The sequence below is a fragment of the Balearica regulorum genome, chromosome 4 (genome assembly GCF_011004875.1).
Source record: "Balearica regulorum gibbericeps isolate bBalReg1 chromosome 4, bBalReg1.pri, whole genome shotgun sequence".
Classification (NCBI taxonomy): Eukaryota; Metazoa; Chordata; class Aves; order Gruiformes; family Gruidae; genus Balearica; species Balearica regulorum.
The window spans coordinates 24,800,657-24,816,956 of record NC_046187.1 but is presented as its reverse complement, the minus strand read 5'-3'; the positions used below and the strand labels follow the sequence as shown (position 1 = coordinate 24,816,956).

Below are 16,300 nucleotides of genomic sequence, written 5' to 3'. Positions count from 1 at the left end.
CACCAGAGCTGAAGAGGTGAATCAAAGTCAGAATATAGTTCAACAAAAGAGCTTTTAGAATCCTAAAGCATTTACCAATCTTATTAGCCCATTTAATCTCAATATCTCCACTCTTTTAAGTTTTGCAGATTGACACACAAATACACCCAAATAATAATTTTCATTACTTTCTTCTGACATAACTGGTTTACAAGATTATAAAAGGGTTTTTTGCTGAAGCTGGTGACAGCATGAAGAACAAAAATGTGTTTCTTTGCATTCCCATCTAGGGAGAAACAATTTGTATGTGATGGCAATACCAGATTACCCTGAGGGCAGAGACCTAAATTGAGAGATCTCCTATCGTATTCAGAGTGGATTAAAAAAAAAAATCATGCTAATTGATCCACACAGCTGGAAGTGGAAACGTTGAGGTCATTTGCTCTCCAGAGACCGGCTAATCAGTCAGACTACCTGAACGAAAACCACAAGCCTCACTCAAGAGAAGTATTTCTATTAAAAAAAAAAAGGAGCCTGCATTTGCACTTTCACAATGACTAGGAAAGCAAATACGATGTCATGCATGACAAAAGTTACTGAACTGCTGTATGTTACTCTTAGTATAGTGATACAACTTCTGTTTCACAAAAATCTGTGTACTGAGGAATAAAGACCTTCCTTAGCACCCACAATTTGTCTTCTATTTTTTTCTCTACATAGGTCCCAATTCCACTTTGCCCTCTCAGAGTATGTAGTACTTATTTTGGGGACTGCTTCTCTGAGCGAGTGCTGTTCAGCATGAACAAAAGTAGAAGACTCTTACCCTTACCTTTCCTTAGCTCAGTTGCAATTGATCTGGTAAAATGGGGAACTGTTACAGAAAGAACCATGTGACTTTTTACAATTTCCAACTTTTTCCTGGTTTTACTCCACTTTCTAAGAATTCCAGCCTTCCAAACAGGAGGAAACAGCAGTTTATTTTGGTAATAACATCATGTAGCAGCAAGAAACTGACTTCAACATTAAAAAACTTAATATTCTTTTCAATTGATGAGTCCTCGTGTGCATGATTTTTTTCATCATGCTCCTTTTGTGGGGCAAAGCAGTAAAGGGTTAAATTGCTCTCATTTATACTGGGAATAGCTACCGTGAACACGTATGAAATAATCCAAAAAGAATTCTTAACTCAATGGTTCTCTGTTAGATTATCAGTATGGTGCAGATCTCTAGATTAGCAAAAATAATAAATGTTAATTGCTTTACCTTAAGCCAAAGGCGGGGAGGGGTAGGGGAGAGAACCCCTTTGTGAGGGTGATTTATGATCTGTATCCTACGCAGTCACAGAAAAAACTTCCAATTGACATTCCACACTGCTTGTATAAATCTTTCCTACCAGACAAGTATGTTCACTTTCAGAAACTGCTTTAAGTAATTTTGATTTTGATATGCACGCTTGTAGCTGAGAAAACGAAAATAAGGGCAGTGCAAACAACACCCTAGTATTTTCCTTGTGATGCAAAACACAGGCTGCACACTAAGTGCGTCCGGCCCCAAGATCCCCAGGAATGGAGAAGAAGTACTTTAAGGCTTTGTTCTACCAGCTAACATCTGGCATTAAAAAAGAAACCCAGAAACATAGAGCTGAGAACCTTATTACCTTGACAAACACTAGTCAAATCATTTCTGGTGTAATCACCACATGATGCTAAGCAGCATGGAGCCCACTACAAGCGTATGAAAGAACTTTTTGAAAAAGTTTCTCATTCAGCTTTGTAAGAACCACCAGTCGAGGTGCCCACCTGCTCCAGATGTAGGAGAAAACACTTCCACCCCGCACTTCCTGGAAATCGCAGAACCCAACCACCTAGTCTAGCAATTTAGAAACAAGTTTCTTCAATGATATTTTACACCCCTCGACATCAGCTAGGATTAACAACACACTTAAACTCCCACATAGGAATATTCATCTGGGAGCTGTATGGGTAGTAAAGTTTTACATATCTTTCAGCTATGTTGTAAGTCTGAATGAAAAATCCAGCGTGAAAGAAAATGACGCATCACGTTTGCAACCCTCCTTCAAGATGAAGGAATCGATGACTTAAGAATTCTTATAGTGTGCTTTAGGATTTCCCTTCCCATTTGTGATAGATAAAAATACTAACAAAAGACAGGATTTCTACTGTAAGTGATTTAACATTTTCTTTGAATCTCAAAATCTCTTGTCAGAAAGTGATAGTTCAGGTAAATTGTAAGAGGCATTTTTAACTATCAGCGGCTACTCGCTCTACATCCATGTGCAATTGTCAAACACAATTTGAGAAATGAGACCTAGAATTATAATTCCAATCTATGCATATATCGGGAAAACATTTGGAACACAACATTTTGCTCCAAGGTAGTTTGTTTCATAAATAAAGCTATTTCTGTTACACAGGAGAGTTACATTATGCATGGTGAGGAAATGACTCAGAAATTTCAAGTGACATGCCCAAAGCAAGGCAAGTACAGTTTAAGCATTTAATTACATCTGCCAAAGCATAAACGTGAAAATCATAACTACGGCCTTCTGCGTGGCACCTGCTTAGCTGCCAAGCTGAACTCAGTGGAGTAGCTCAGACGGACCAGAAATTTATGTACAAATAATGTACATAAATGACAAATGACAAACCAGCTTAATTCCTTTCTCTATCTATACATGTTTTATTATGAAAGAAAAGAGGGTAATTTTTAAAGCTAGAGGAAAATACTGAAAAAAGACATTTAATTGTTAAATTACATCTATCCTATCTATCTGCCATCAGCTCTAATTCTGTATTTATCTGATAGATATATGGGGTTGTATCATTTTGAACTCATGTCAGCTGTGAATCTAAACTACACTGATTCACCCCAGCCCACAGTATCCTAGCATTATGTGCTCAGTTCTCATCACACGCTGACATCTAGAAACGGCCATGCAGAGATGTGGGAATCTTACAATGCAGGAGTTCTATATCCATACCTCCCAGATGGAAATTGCTAATTTAAAGAGGGTCTTGGCAGATCCAGCATATGGTAACAATTGTCTGTCTTACTAATGATACATCAAGGTTAGCTATTATAATGTTGTTTTATTATTCTACTGATTTTTTTTACATTCCTATTTGTAATTCTATATAGAAAATGGACTAAAATAATTTATAAAGTTTAATGAGTTTAAACCAGAACATACTACATAGGCAGGCATTTATTGCAGCACAAGTAGTTTTCTTAAGTCACCCTGTGAAGTTTCTACTTTAGCTTATCTATGGCAATTCCTTTTTATAATTGCAAGTAAGGAAAAGGGTAGAAATATATTTTATATATTGCTGGCTTTTGCAGATGAGGCAGTTGTTACTTCACTATCACAGTCACAGATATGGAATAGCTTGGGGCACTCTGAGCATCCTCCAGGGAGCTGCAGAAATAAACACTGCCTTCTCTTATTTATGAACTCAGCATTATGTGAGTGTAACAGATGAAAGAATTCACCCATGGTTCATTCAAAATGGTAACTGAAGAAGCTAATAAAAATGTTCTGATGTGTAGCTTCAATTGTCATCTCTGATGCAAAATTAATAGCAACTGCAAGCTTAAGAGGTTTCAAACTTTTCTGTTCGAGTCAACTTTTATGATTATCTTCAATCACTGTAAAGATATCGGCATACAAAGAAATTAAATAGCTAAACTGTATTATATATTATTTATAGATCCAAAAGTCATAAAAAAAATTAGGGTATTAATGTGACTGACATCATGACAAAGGCCACAGTTATTACTCAGCCAGCCACGTGAATTTAGAGACTCTTCCACCATTTGTAAGAAAAATTGGAAGCTTATTTGCCAAGGACTATTAGTATGTCCTCAGCTACGGTATTTTTCTGAAAAAAAAAGAAAAAAAATTACCACATTCTTACAGCCTCCCTCCGGTTCTCATTGCACAGAAATACTACGTAGTTAACTTGCTTAGCAGAAAGTGTGTGCTGTGTCTGTTTAAATTGAAACTTGTATTTGGGAACCACATAACTGTTGAGGATTCTGGTATTGTATTATCGAGAAATTCTGATTCACCGTGTTGTGACTGCTAGGAAGATTTTTGTGGTGCCACTGAAATTTTCTAGGGACAAACCATTTGACACAGCTTGCCACTATAGGCCTATTAACCAATGCTACATGACGGTCACCAATGCAAGCAAGAAAGGTGTGACTCACTTTTTTACAGAGTGGACTTTATCTCTTACCTATCAGAATATTAATGGCCAGAATGCAATTTTTGATGCTGCAGTTAAAAACTGCAGTTAGGGCCGTTTGATATCAAGGCAAAATTCGTACTTAAGCAAGAGACCTGCTGCTGGTTCACCTTTTTTCAAGGCTCACATCATATAACACAGGTACGGCTTGAGACAGGTCATCCTGGTATCCATCACTTAGAGCGATCAATTCCAGTAGCTACATCTACCATCGAGTGCTGGACTTGACAGATGTATCCATGGGAAAGATTGCAAGCATCCTTTGCCTACAGCTGCAGAAAGCTGGCTTAACTTCATGCGTGAGAGTGGAACTCAATGCCGTATCTCCACAACTCTTACTCCTGCAGCTGCTGGCCTGACCACAACACAGAAGTCCAGCTCTCCTCGTAAGCTGCTGTGACAGGACTGTAGGACGTGCGCGCAGCATACAAAGAAATCGTATTACACTCCGTGTGAACCGAATTAGGTTCTTGGAAGACTCCCTGACAAATGGCTTGTGTGCAGAGTTTTGGTGAACCATGGCAAGACTATTCGGAGTTCCGATTTGTTGCGGTGAACGTATGAATGGAAAGTGGTTAGGCGAAATAAGAAAAAAGGGTCTAACAACTTAATTTGTACTCATCCTGAGCAGTCATTCCTTTTCGGCAGAATCTAAAGCACAGTCATCAGCTGGCAACTTTTTGGAACAACGCGGAAGGAGTGCATTGTTACGAATAAAGAAATCTATAAACCCAGCAACCTTTTGAGATGGACAGCTGACCGACTGTATCTCTTTGAAGAGCGCAGAGGATTCTCCCCATTCCCTGAGAATAAGCAAGACGTTTGAGGCAGATGGATCAACTGAAAACTGATGTCTCCCAAGCCAATCACCTCTGCCAGGACTGAAAATAAGGATAAAGTATATAGAACTGAGAAAAAGTGTATTAAAATCACAGTACAAAGAGGCTTTTGAGATTCCAGTTGTTTTGAATTTTCTGAGTATTTAAAAAGAAAAAAAAAATAAAACTGAAATAGTTTCAATACTTCACCACAAAACCTGAAATTTATTGCAAAAGTTTTGCCAGTATGTGTTTAAGACGTTACTTTGGTCAAAAGCCAGAAATAAAAGGTGGTCTGGGAAGACATATGTTGAGAAAAAAGAAATGCTGTAGAGTGGGAAACTTCAATAGGATCACCAAGCCAAATCCTCAGGGTAAGGTCAGGAACCAACATAGCCGCTCCTTGAGCTTAGACATTTATATTTTACTACAACTGTGAAAAAGAGGAGACCTCACCAGCTACTGGAAATACCACAGCTGTTGCAGAAACGCTTAATACTGCCATAGGCTGTGCTTAATCACAGATGAAAAACTCTCAGTCTTTGCTCATTTCTTCTAATTACTCCAGTTATGTTTGTTCAACAGCAACTGAGCTGCCTTAGTATCTGAGGTTGAAAAAGTTGCATTTGGATGGGATTAATTTTACATATTATATGCTGTATTTACACTAAAAAATAACAACAGAATAAAGACTGCTAGATATATCTGAAGTGACACAAAAAGCCCGGCCAACACCCACCCCTACTTTTGGTAGACTTGCACATCAAACCAGCTAAATGGGAGAAAACAAGCAAGCAATTCTTGTATTATTTTTTTAGCAACACTAACAGAGAAGAAATAAACTGGAAAAGCAGACATCCCACAGGACATGCTAATGAGAAAACTTTATGCATCAATTGTATTTCATTTCTTCTGCTAGAAATTGATTTATGTCACTTAGTTTTAAAGACTATATAAAATACCTCCAAAATCAAACTGGTGCTCCCCTAGCTCTGTAGATGGCTTGGAATCTCTCCCAGAAACAAGGTCTGTTCCAAACCTTGGTCACAGCCAGATTACTGAAACGTCACACTCACAGCTTGCACTTCCAATCACTGGCAGCTCCTCTAAGATATTGGTCCTGATACCTCACACACAGATGAGAATTATTCTCCGAGACTCGCGCTCTCCAATGACGTGCATGGAATTGGAGTCAGAGACAAGAGGATGAAAACCTCCAGGGTAACCTTCCCGCGCAGGTAAGCCTCCTGCTGCCGATGCACAAAGCCATTGGGTTTTCTCATTTTTAAACAGACAACACATACTGAAAATATACAGTACCTTTTGAAAAGTTATTGCTGATCCTGAATACTTGCCCTAAGTACCCACATCAGTGTTTCTGTTTGGTTTTGCAACTGCTTAATGCTTCTTAAAAATGAACAGGTGGAAGAAGAGCCAGATGTCATGGTTGCTTAATGACATGAATACAAAGGAGCCCTCAAACATAGCCTTGCCTGGTTGCTGCGCGGAACAAAGAATGAAAGCTCAATGCTTGCCCTACACAAAGGTGCTCTTTCCAAACTGCACAGGAAATTCACCCCATGCAATTACACTTGAGTTTCATGATAGGAAAGGAAGAACGGAGGAAGGCAGAGGGAAATCTGCGCTACACTGCTACTTACTGCACATTTACCTACACAGCCCCAGTCTCTAACTGGAGACCCAGCAGCAAATGAAACATAAAGCATGGTCAAAGACAAAGCAACACAGCAGGACAATAAAATACCTTTTTCCAATTTCTCACAACAGTATTTTTCATTTTCATTTTCTTCCATACCCGGCCTATTTCTTCAAACTCAAACCCTTCACAGCACTTCTCTGTTCTACCTGGAATTCTCTTTGCCTTTAGTAATACAGGAACAGAACAGGGGGTGAGGGGGAATCAGAGCTTTCTAACAGCAATCTGAAATTCTTTACATATCAGGATAACAGCTTGTCTTATGGTGTATTGGGACACATTTTTATGGGTGCAAAAATCAGATGTGTGGTGATAAAGACATTTTCTAAGCTAGAAGGAATTCTAACAGGCTAAAGAATAATTGAAAATCTCTACCTGTAGTCCTAAGCTTTGCCAGTTTTTTATCTTCATCATTCACAGGTAAGTAAAACCTTCAAGAGCTAGGAAAATTTTAAATGAAATGACAGGTGAAATTTCAAAGATCTACATTTCAGTTTTGAGCCAGCGATGATATTTTACAGTTACAGGAGAGCAATCTCCAATTTAGATACCTCCTTTTCTGCAAGAGAAGAATCTGTCTACGTATCTGGAGGGTGAAACAAGGATGTTAGGCAAAATAGGATTTAATACAAGACACGTGGTTACCTGGAGCAGCCATAACCTCCCCCGCGCCCGGCTCCTAAAAGTCTTGTAAATGCATCAGGTGCTCTGCAGAGTGACATCATGGAAAGATGTTGAGGAAATTTCCCCCATCCCCTCTTTTATGGAGCAATACTATATAGACATCTTCATATTCTGACACTGTATTCTGAAGATAGTGCAGCTTTACGGCCACACGTGCAACAACTTCCAGGATGATTTACTTGGATGTTGAGCTTGATCAGTACCCCAACTTGGGAGAAAGAATAGGAAAAATTTTCTCAGTTTGCTTCAGTTTTTCAATGGAAAACAGTAAATAACTTCTACCCATTCAACCTGCTTATAAGATTATTTTTCCCCTGCAGTGCACTGTATGGATTGTGTATGCCTTTTCACTGCATTCACAAGCTGCTGGGTTGTTGTGTTGGGGTTTTTTTTCTTTTGTTGTTATTGGTTTTTTTCCCAGTTCTAACAGTATTTAGACTGTTATACAGTCATACAAAACCCCTGCAACAAATACCTGTGTTCTCATTCTCTAATGTTTGTGCACTCTTTTGTTCTCTTTCATTTAAGAAGATGTGAAAACCTATTTTAATTTTAAACTGAAGTCGGAAGAGATACAACTCTGAATTTCATCACACTGTTATACAAAGCTCTTAATGAGAAAAAAAAAGGAACTGTACCAGTGTACACTTTTTATGGTATTCATGGTGCCTTACATAATAGCCAATTAATCATGGTCTTATAAACCTCTTAATAACTGTGTTACTCATTAGCAAAAAGTTCAGCTTATTTTCTTGACTTTTGGTACCATATCTTCCCAGGAACTTAGATTTCTCATGGTAATTCCTTTCACTGTTGTTGTTGTTATTTCTGAAGATACCTTTAAAATTAGCATGAACACAGACAATGAAAACTTATGTCTTGGAGAAAACAGCCACGAGCTTTTGTGAGATTGCAATGTTATGTTTTGGCCTGTTGAGCAGGGACCTTTTTTAGGTTATATGTGGCAGATATACCTCACTATCCTCACAGAATATCCTATAAAATCCTATAAAGATTAAAGCAATAAGGTTTCTACAGGAGTTAAATAGGACTCTAGAGAAATAACTTGAAACACTAACAGCCTTTTCATAGAGCTCCACAGGACTGTATAAGTACTTTTAAAGTGCATTGCACTTGCTGTTACATATTTCCCATCCAAAGCAGGAGGATATGGCTGTAACTGAAAAGGTTGAAAGAGCCAGCCAAGTGACGATTGTCAAGAACCAAAGCCAAATTCTACTCCCAGCCATTTTCAAGCAGGAAGAAGTGTTCAATCAGCGCTGAGCACTACTGAAGGCACAGATTTGCCTGTGCACGCACGGATGGCTGCACATATACAGAGAAATGCATTCAGACTAAAGTTTGCCCATAATAACGCCACTATTAGACTCAGCAATTTCAATAACATGGCTTCCAAGAACCTTTATTGTCTTCAGATCCCACAACAAATGTCTTCAAGAAAACAGCTGGACCAGGAGAAATGACTGGGCCTTCAGGCTCTAAAGAAAATTATATTCTCAAACTGTCCCCATGGACCCTTCAAAACGTGCATGAGTCCATCACTAATACATTCACTCATTTTCTCGACTTACAGGTTAGGTCAAGAAGTTAAATCTATGAGGCTTTTGTGCTTTGCACAACATAAACTTTACCTTGTGCGTTAAGGTCATTAACTGGAATGAGGAACACCAGAGATATTTAATTTCCACGGAAGTCGTGACCTAAGATCCTAAGGGCTGGTTTGTTGTTACTGCGGGTCTTTTGTCTGCTAAATCCCAATCTTTGTATATGTAGCTCATAGCTGGATGATGACCAAAAAAAGGTTTTTAGCAAGCTTTTCAGTCCATCTATTCCTCAACACGCTTGTGCACTCACCTAGCAGATTAAGCACTGTAAGTGAAATGGGAACGTGTGTTCTGAAACCTGATAATGGTTTCACAGTATATCCAAGCAGGTATCTTGATTCTGACGGTTGGTTCCTCACTAGCTGACTTTCAAATAGTCATAATAGTAAAGACAGGCATTGGGTGATGTTTCATTGGTAACATTTCTCAGTAAACTCTGCAACTACAGAAGACACCCAGAGAAAAGCATTGAAACGGGCTGCATCAAAAGAGGTGTGACCAGCAGGTCGAGGGAGGTGATCCTGCCCCTCTACTCCGCTCTTGTGAGACCCCACCTGGAGTACTGCACCCAGCTCTGGGGGCCCCAGCACAGGAGAGACATGGAGCTGTTGGAGGGAGTCCAGAGGAGGGCCACGAAGCTGATCAGAGGGCTGGAGCACCTCTCCTATGAGGACAGGCTGAGAGAGTTGGGATTGTTCAGCCTGGAGAAAAGAAGGGTCCGGGGAGATCTAATTGCAGCCTTTCAATATATAAAGGGAGATAAGAAGAAAGATGGAGATTTTATTTTTTTTTTTCACCAAGGCCTGTAGTGACAGTACAAGGCGCAATGATTTTAAACTAAAAAAGGATAGGTTTAGATTTGACACAAGAAAGAATTTTTTTACGGTGAGTTTGGTGAGACACTGGAGCAGGTTACCAAGAGAAGTTGTAGACGCTCCATCCCTGGAAGTGTTCAAGGCCAGGCTGGATGGGGCTTTGAGCGGTCTGATCTAGTGAAAGATGTCTCTTCCCATGCGAGGGGGGTGACTAGATGATCTATAAAGGTCCTTTCCAACACAAACCATTCTGATTTTCCATGACTCTATGAAATTGTCCTCTACCTGGAGGTGTTCAAGGTATACAATTTATATCTACCAACAAAAACATTTATAAAATTCACTGAAAAATTAGGCATCTTTTATCTGAAATACAGAGGCAAATCAGTACAGGAGGGCCCTCCACGCTATACTATCAAGTGCTTATTATACTTTAACAGTCACTATGGTGTGCATATGCATTATCTCTGAAATGCGTCCGCTAACACATGTTGTCACTTGGTTCCTAATACACATGTGACAGTAGGTATATACATCTTTTCTTGAATAGGACACTGCAATCAGCTTGCCTGACTACGTGAAAGAAATACATTATTAACAGATTTTAGAAAGATGCATTATTTCATATATTAATTTTTTTCAGGTAATAAGTCCTAAAGATATGAATGAAACTGATAGAAAAACAAATTACATACATTATCAGAAAATTACTCCGTGACCGACAACGCAGCCAACTGCTAGGACTTCTGTAATAGCGTTTTACTTTGCTCAAAATGCATTGAACAAAGCAGTCAAGAGAAACAGGACACAGTTAACAGAAAGGACTTAGAGGTCCCATATGGCAACTATACGGCTTTCTAATGTGGAAAATTGAGATGCAGTACCCTGATAAAGAGGTTTTTTAAAATCAGAGTAAAAAATATTTTTGTATACAAGAATGCAGAAGCTCAACACAAAATATGGATAATGTCAAACAATCAGTACATTGTATTTATGCATTATAAACACTCAGGTTCTCTTTAAAAACTTATCAAAGTTTTGTTTGGGATTTTTTTGGCTGGCTTTTTTTTTTTAAAGGAAAATCCTACATATTGTAGGCATCTGAGAAACAGAAAAAAAAAAAAAAAGGTCTTTTTGACAGTAATAGAGCAAAACCAAAATACAGCAGCATGATTTTAGAGTAATATAAGCTATCATAAACATATGATGAGTTACCGGATAGCCATTTCGCCCTGGTAGACCCTGGTTGAATGAGATGAAATGGTATGACACACATTAACAACACAGTCATGACATATGACATAACAAAAAACATGCAGAGTACATTACTAGCAAATTATAATTTGCATATTAATTGTTGATACGTGATGATATTACAAACCAACATATATGAAATACATACTACACAATGTAGAAATGAAGCTTTGGCAATGGAAATTATATGTTTTAACTTAAACATTCTAATTAAAAGGCTACTGGCTACTTTGGATTCTCAGTGAAATTCCTTTTGTTATGAAGAGAATTATCCATGTAGACCAAAGGGCAATATGTGATTAAAAGAAAAAAAGGTTTAGTGCCTAGGCACTAAAGTATTAGATACACGAGCTACCACTAGAACACAGGTGCCAAACAAGAAATTTGAGAATGGTCTAACAGATCATAAGGAAAAAAATGAAAAAGGAAAGCCCCAGTCTTTGACTGTTATCACATATGACACTCAGTAGTCATGGAGAAGGAAAATAGAGCACTGCAGTAGCCTTGGAAAATAGAACATACTTCCATGCAGCGCTATGGGGGATATACAAATATTTGCTATTTTAAATGAAAACAATTACCACAGTCTCCCAGGTGAAAACAATAACTGAGTTCACAACAGTTGCCCCTAGCCAGACTGTAAGTGTCTATGAAAATAAAAAGTGAATTAGGAACAGAAGTTACATTTTTAAATGCCTTGTAGCAACTTAAACCCTGACTGCCTGTCAGCGAGATCAAGTCTTGTAAGTTTTGTGTACAAAACTTGGAATTTTAAGTCAGACGTTTCTTAAAACTATTCAGTCTTGGGAGCTACTTCAGGTTTGTGTTAATATTGCCATGATCTAGACTGGTTTGGTTTTGGTTTTTGTTGTTGTTTTTTTTTTTAAATGGACCTATCTGAAAACAGTAGGGAGCTGGTCAAAGACACAGTGAACTGTTGCCACGTTGTCTTGCTACAGGAAAATCACTCGTATCATGATTTAGGGCTGTTCTTTGTGTTTCATGGGAAGACTGCAAAAGAAATTGGGGAAGCCAGTGTTTCTTTCAAATAAACATCACCATTATGCATTAAGCCTGGCTTTTCATTGATGGCTCGTTAAATGAATTTGCCACTATGAACGGCTGAGCACATGGTCAAAATCTTTCGAGTAGGTAGTAGGTAGTATGTAGTATCACTGCTCAGTATATACAGTTTACAGCAAAATCATTATGTCACAGCAGAAATTCAACATATTAATTCACTATTCTCAAATATGCATGTAGTATGGAATAGACAGATAATCTGGTCCTGAAAACACTGTGGAAATACTATGTCTGTCAAAGAAAAAAAAAAAATATTTAGAAGTCTGCAAACACTGTAAAAGAAACACTGTTTTAATGGTCACACTTTTACACCATATGGTGCACATGAATGGCATGACAAATACAAATGTTTGAGATATATGTGTTTAGTCCCGTTCTTCAAGGCAGACTTCTGATCTACCCTAGGAATATACTACAAAGCAAACAAAAACCCAACAAATCAAAAATGAAAACAGCCCCAAAAAACCCAGAACAGAGCAACTGTTTTCTTACAAACGGGATTAGCGCAAGATTCAATCAATTTACTAAACTGAATAGTATTATTTAACATTCATTTTACACAAGCACGTGGTGTCTTCAGTAACAATTACACTGCAACGAGACGGACAGGCTGCCTAATTCGAAAGAGCAAGGAGCCCGTACCCCAATAGCCTGTGATAACTGCAGAAGTTACTACCCAGCAAAAGGCAGAGAGACCAAGTTTTGACTTAATGCAGCATACTCACACATTTTTACACCGCAGTAAAATATCTCTTATCAAGTCATAAGCAAAATGAACGTAACATACTTACATGGAATTGTGGTCCAAACTGCTATCTGGAGTGCTGAATATAAAGCTTTATTGGTTTAGAGACTTTTTTCTTAAGGAACCTTCTGATTAAATTATTCAGCTCCAAGATAATCAGTGAGTGTTTACACTGTATAAGTATAAATATCAAAATTCCCTCTTGATGACACACGATCATTTTATCACGGTGATAACAGGATCTAACAGATTTCTCCCTGATTCTGGAAGAACCAACAATGTATCACTGTACTTACAGGAGGTCCTGTGGGGCAGGGGAGAGGGAAAGAGGGTAAAAAAAGAGAAAAAAAGAATATGTAAGCTTATGGAGTTATTAAAGAAAGATACATATGTATGAAGCCAAGCTCAAGGCCTCAGGTCTGTAAGTGAGCACCACTGCTAAAACACTGCACACATTTTCTCATTCAGGTACTTTTCAGCCTTGGTTGTGGTTTGCAACTTGTAAATATGACTAATGCCTAGATGCATGCGCTTACCTTACCGATTCTTCAATTACAGTCATGCAATCTTATGCAAGTTGTTTCTCCATCCATTTCCATGCAATTTCATGCCAGTCCAAAAAAATACCAGCCACGGACTAGAATTCATTTTGTCACACTCCACATAAAGCATAATGTAGCCACATCAGCAGTTTCAGTTAGCAGTTGGCATTTGATCACAGCTTGGCTGCAAAATTGCACAAAATACCCTTGGCATTTAACCTTGGCATCTCCTCAAGACATACATGCACCGGCATCTCCCAGCCTTCCGGCTTTGCCTGTGAGGAGGGGGTTTCAGTGGCCACCTGACAGTGCTGAACTTTCTTTTCATCACCTTCCTTTCTCAAGGCACACGTATAAAATGCTCCCTATTAAAATGTCGCACTTCATGAAGTGATATTTGCACACTTTTTCAATTATTGAAACTCAAAGACGTTTGTACAGCAGTGCTTGGAAACATTATCAAAGGGCCACAAATCAAATCTACTATTTCAGTCTTATTAAGTTGAGCAGCTGCAGCTCCCAAATCAATGGCATTTCATTAAGCTTTTATGCCTCTCTCTAATTTCTGAATAAAGTGAAGTGCAAAAGGAGTATAAACCAGCAGCAGCTGTACTTTGAGATTGCTTTTAATATTGACAGCCCTTTGGTTTTAACAATGAGATTTTATTGTCCAGTAACTAACATAATTTCTTTATCCTGGTAAACATTCTAAAACAGCATTTAAGGTGCAGGTCTGTTTTTAAATGAGAGAGATCAATTTCCTTTATTAATAGTTTAATATGTGTTTATTTGAGATGTAAAATGAATCGACAGGCATCCTGCAAAGTAATTGCCTGGACCATTTGCAAGACAATCTTCAACCATAGAATTTCCTTCTGCACCACAGTATTTTTCTCTGAAGTAAATGCTAATCCAACACCGAATGGAAACGCCAAGGTGATTTATATTAACCTGCGGCAGTGCTTGGCTTCAGTTTTGCGATGCAGGAAAACACAGAAATAGTTTTTCAGAGCCAGATAAATGATCATTTACAGAGATAAGAAAGGCTACATAAGATTTACAGAGATCAAGTTGATTGGAAGGTTTTCCTAACTGGCAGATTAGACAAGACAGCCAAGGAGATTAGAAACGCTCGTTTTCTCCTGCGCCGCCTCCAGAAAGTTCACCGTTACGAAAGACTGAATCCTGCAAGGTAACCCACAGTTCCAGATCCCGTGAACGTCAGCAGAAAGAGGTGCTCAGCATCTCACAACACAGTCTCAAATGGAAATTTCAAGCTCCACACCAATAGTGGGATTCCCTCAACAGCAACCTCGGTGGTACAGGGTAACGAACCGCCAAATGTTTTTCTTATTTCCGTAAGAACTTAATTGCTATTTGTTTCTAGTAAACGACAATTTCTTTCATAGAGTAGTCTACTCATCAAATTATTTCCCTCAGTATCAACATCCTTAACATGAGGAATTTTATTTCCCTCTTTATTTCTTTATAAAATTGTTCGTCTCAAACCAAGGGGGCCTGATGCGACACTAACTCATAGCACTCCAGCTACTGACTTACGTGGAGTTATTCTAACTTGCACAAGTATGAGAAGACACCAAAAGGGTTTTGCAATTACCAATGTGATACCAATGGCACCATGTCAAGCGTTACAAAGCGTGCCTACAAATTAATGATACCCAAGACTAGAAAACTATCTGGAAGGCCACCAGATGTATGCCAAGGTTCACAAATTTTTTCCAGAGACGTTTCGGAACTCTCTTTCGGAGCACACAAGCAATAAAAATAAAAATAAAGGCATGCTGAGTGTGCTTCTTCACAAAAACACAGACATCAAACAGCAATAGATCTTATGAAATCAAAAACTTACCAGTCTCTCCTCTTCTGCCCCGCTTACCTCTTTTCCCTGGAGGACCTAAAAAGAAGATGGTGGGTTGTAACTTTTTTTCTTGAAATTATATGTAGAATATCATTTGTGTTTGGATGTAAGGGCATTAAACAGATGGATTACGTGAGGTCCAGAGACTTTGGCTGAGCAGGGGTAAAAGATAACCAGAATAAGATTTAGGAATTTGAAGATAAAATTGGCAGCTACATTACTACATATAGGCTCTCAGAAAAAAGGCTGGGAGAAACATTAAAGGTCATCCAGTTCATCCGTTTTTCTCAAGGAAAAAGTTAACCACATCTAAATTATGACTGCAAGTTCCACAGGCATTTTTTCCACAGTATTTCACTGTTCTGACAAGAAGAACATTTTTCTTTTTGTCCAGCTTGCTGCACTTGAGCCCATCATTTCTTGTGCTTTCCACCACAAACCCCAGGAAGAAACTGTTCCTTTTCTTCTCTCAGAAAAAGTCTTTGTATTCCTCAGAATTACTACACTATTCCTTCAATCTCCTTAAACCAAACTTATCACAGGACATTCGATTTCATTCGGTTATTCCTGTATTAAGCCCAAAGATTAATATTTATTTATAAGAGCAAATCCTCTAGAAAACGCATCCAGCCTCTATCCGAAAACATGCAAGAGATGAAGAAACCACCACGTGGCTGGCCATCCCCCAAACGCTAACAACACTGTATGTGTTGTCAGACACTTAGCTTCCAGTTCCTATCTGCTAGCCATACCACAGCAGCTTAGTCCCTGTATGCTTTTTGCTAAGGAATCCTTCACTACTCATTGTCCGTTCTCTACAAATATTTACACACTGTAGTCAGTGTCTGCTGCCGCCTCTAAAGAAAAAATAAAATCTGTTTTCGTCCCTCA

The 16,300-nt window shown here is 38.5% G+C and overlaps 1 protein-coding gene across 1 annotated transcript in view; it reads right to left on the bottom strand.

Moving 5' to 3' along the window:
- COL25A1 (collagen type XXV alpha 1 chain) overlaps positions 1 to 16,300 on the bottom strand; it is a 322,148-nt gene that overhangs the window by 143,412 nt on the left and 162,436 nt on the right. Inside the window, exons 3-4 of the mRNA XM_075751482.1 lie at positions 15,401 to 15,445; positions 13,285 to 13,292 (exon numbers count right to left, since the gene is read on the bottom strand). Coding sequence (XP_075607597.1) covers positions 13,285 to 13,292; positions 15,401 to 15,445 — 53 coding nt within the window. The remainder of the gene's footprint in view (positions 1 to 13,284; positions 13,293 to 15,400; positions 15,446 to 16,300) is intronic.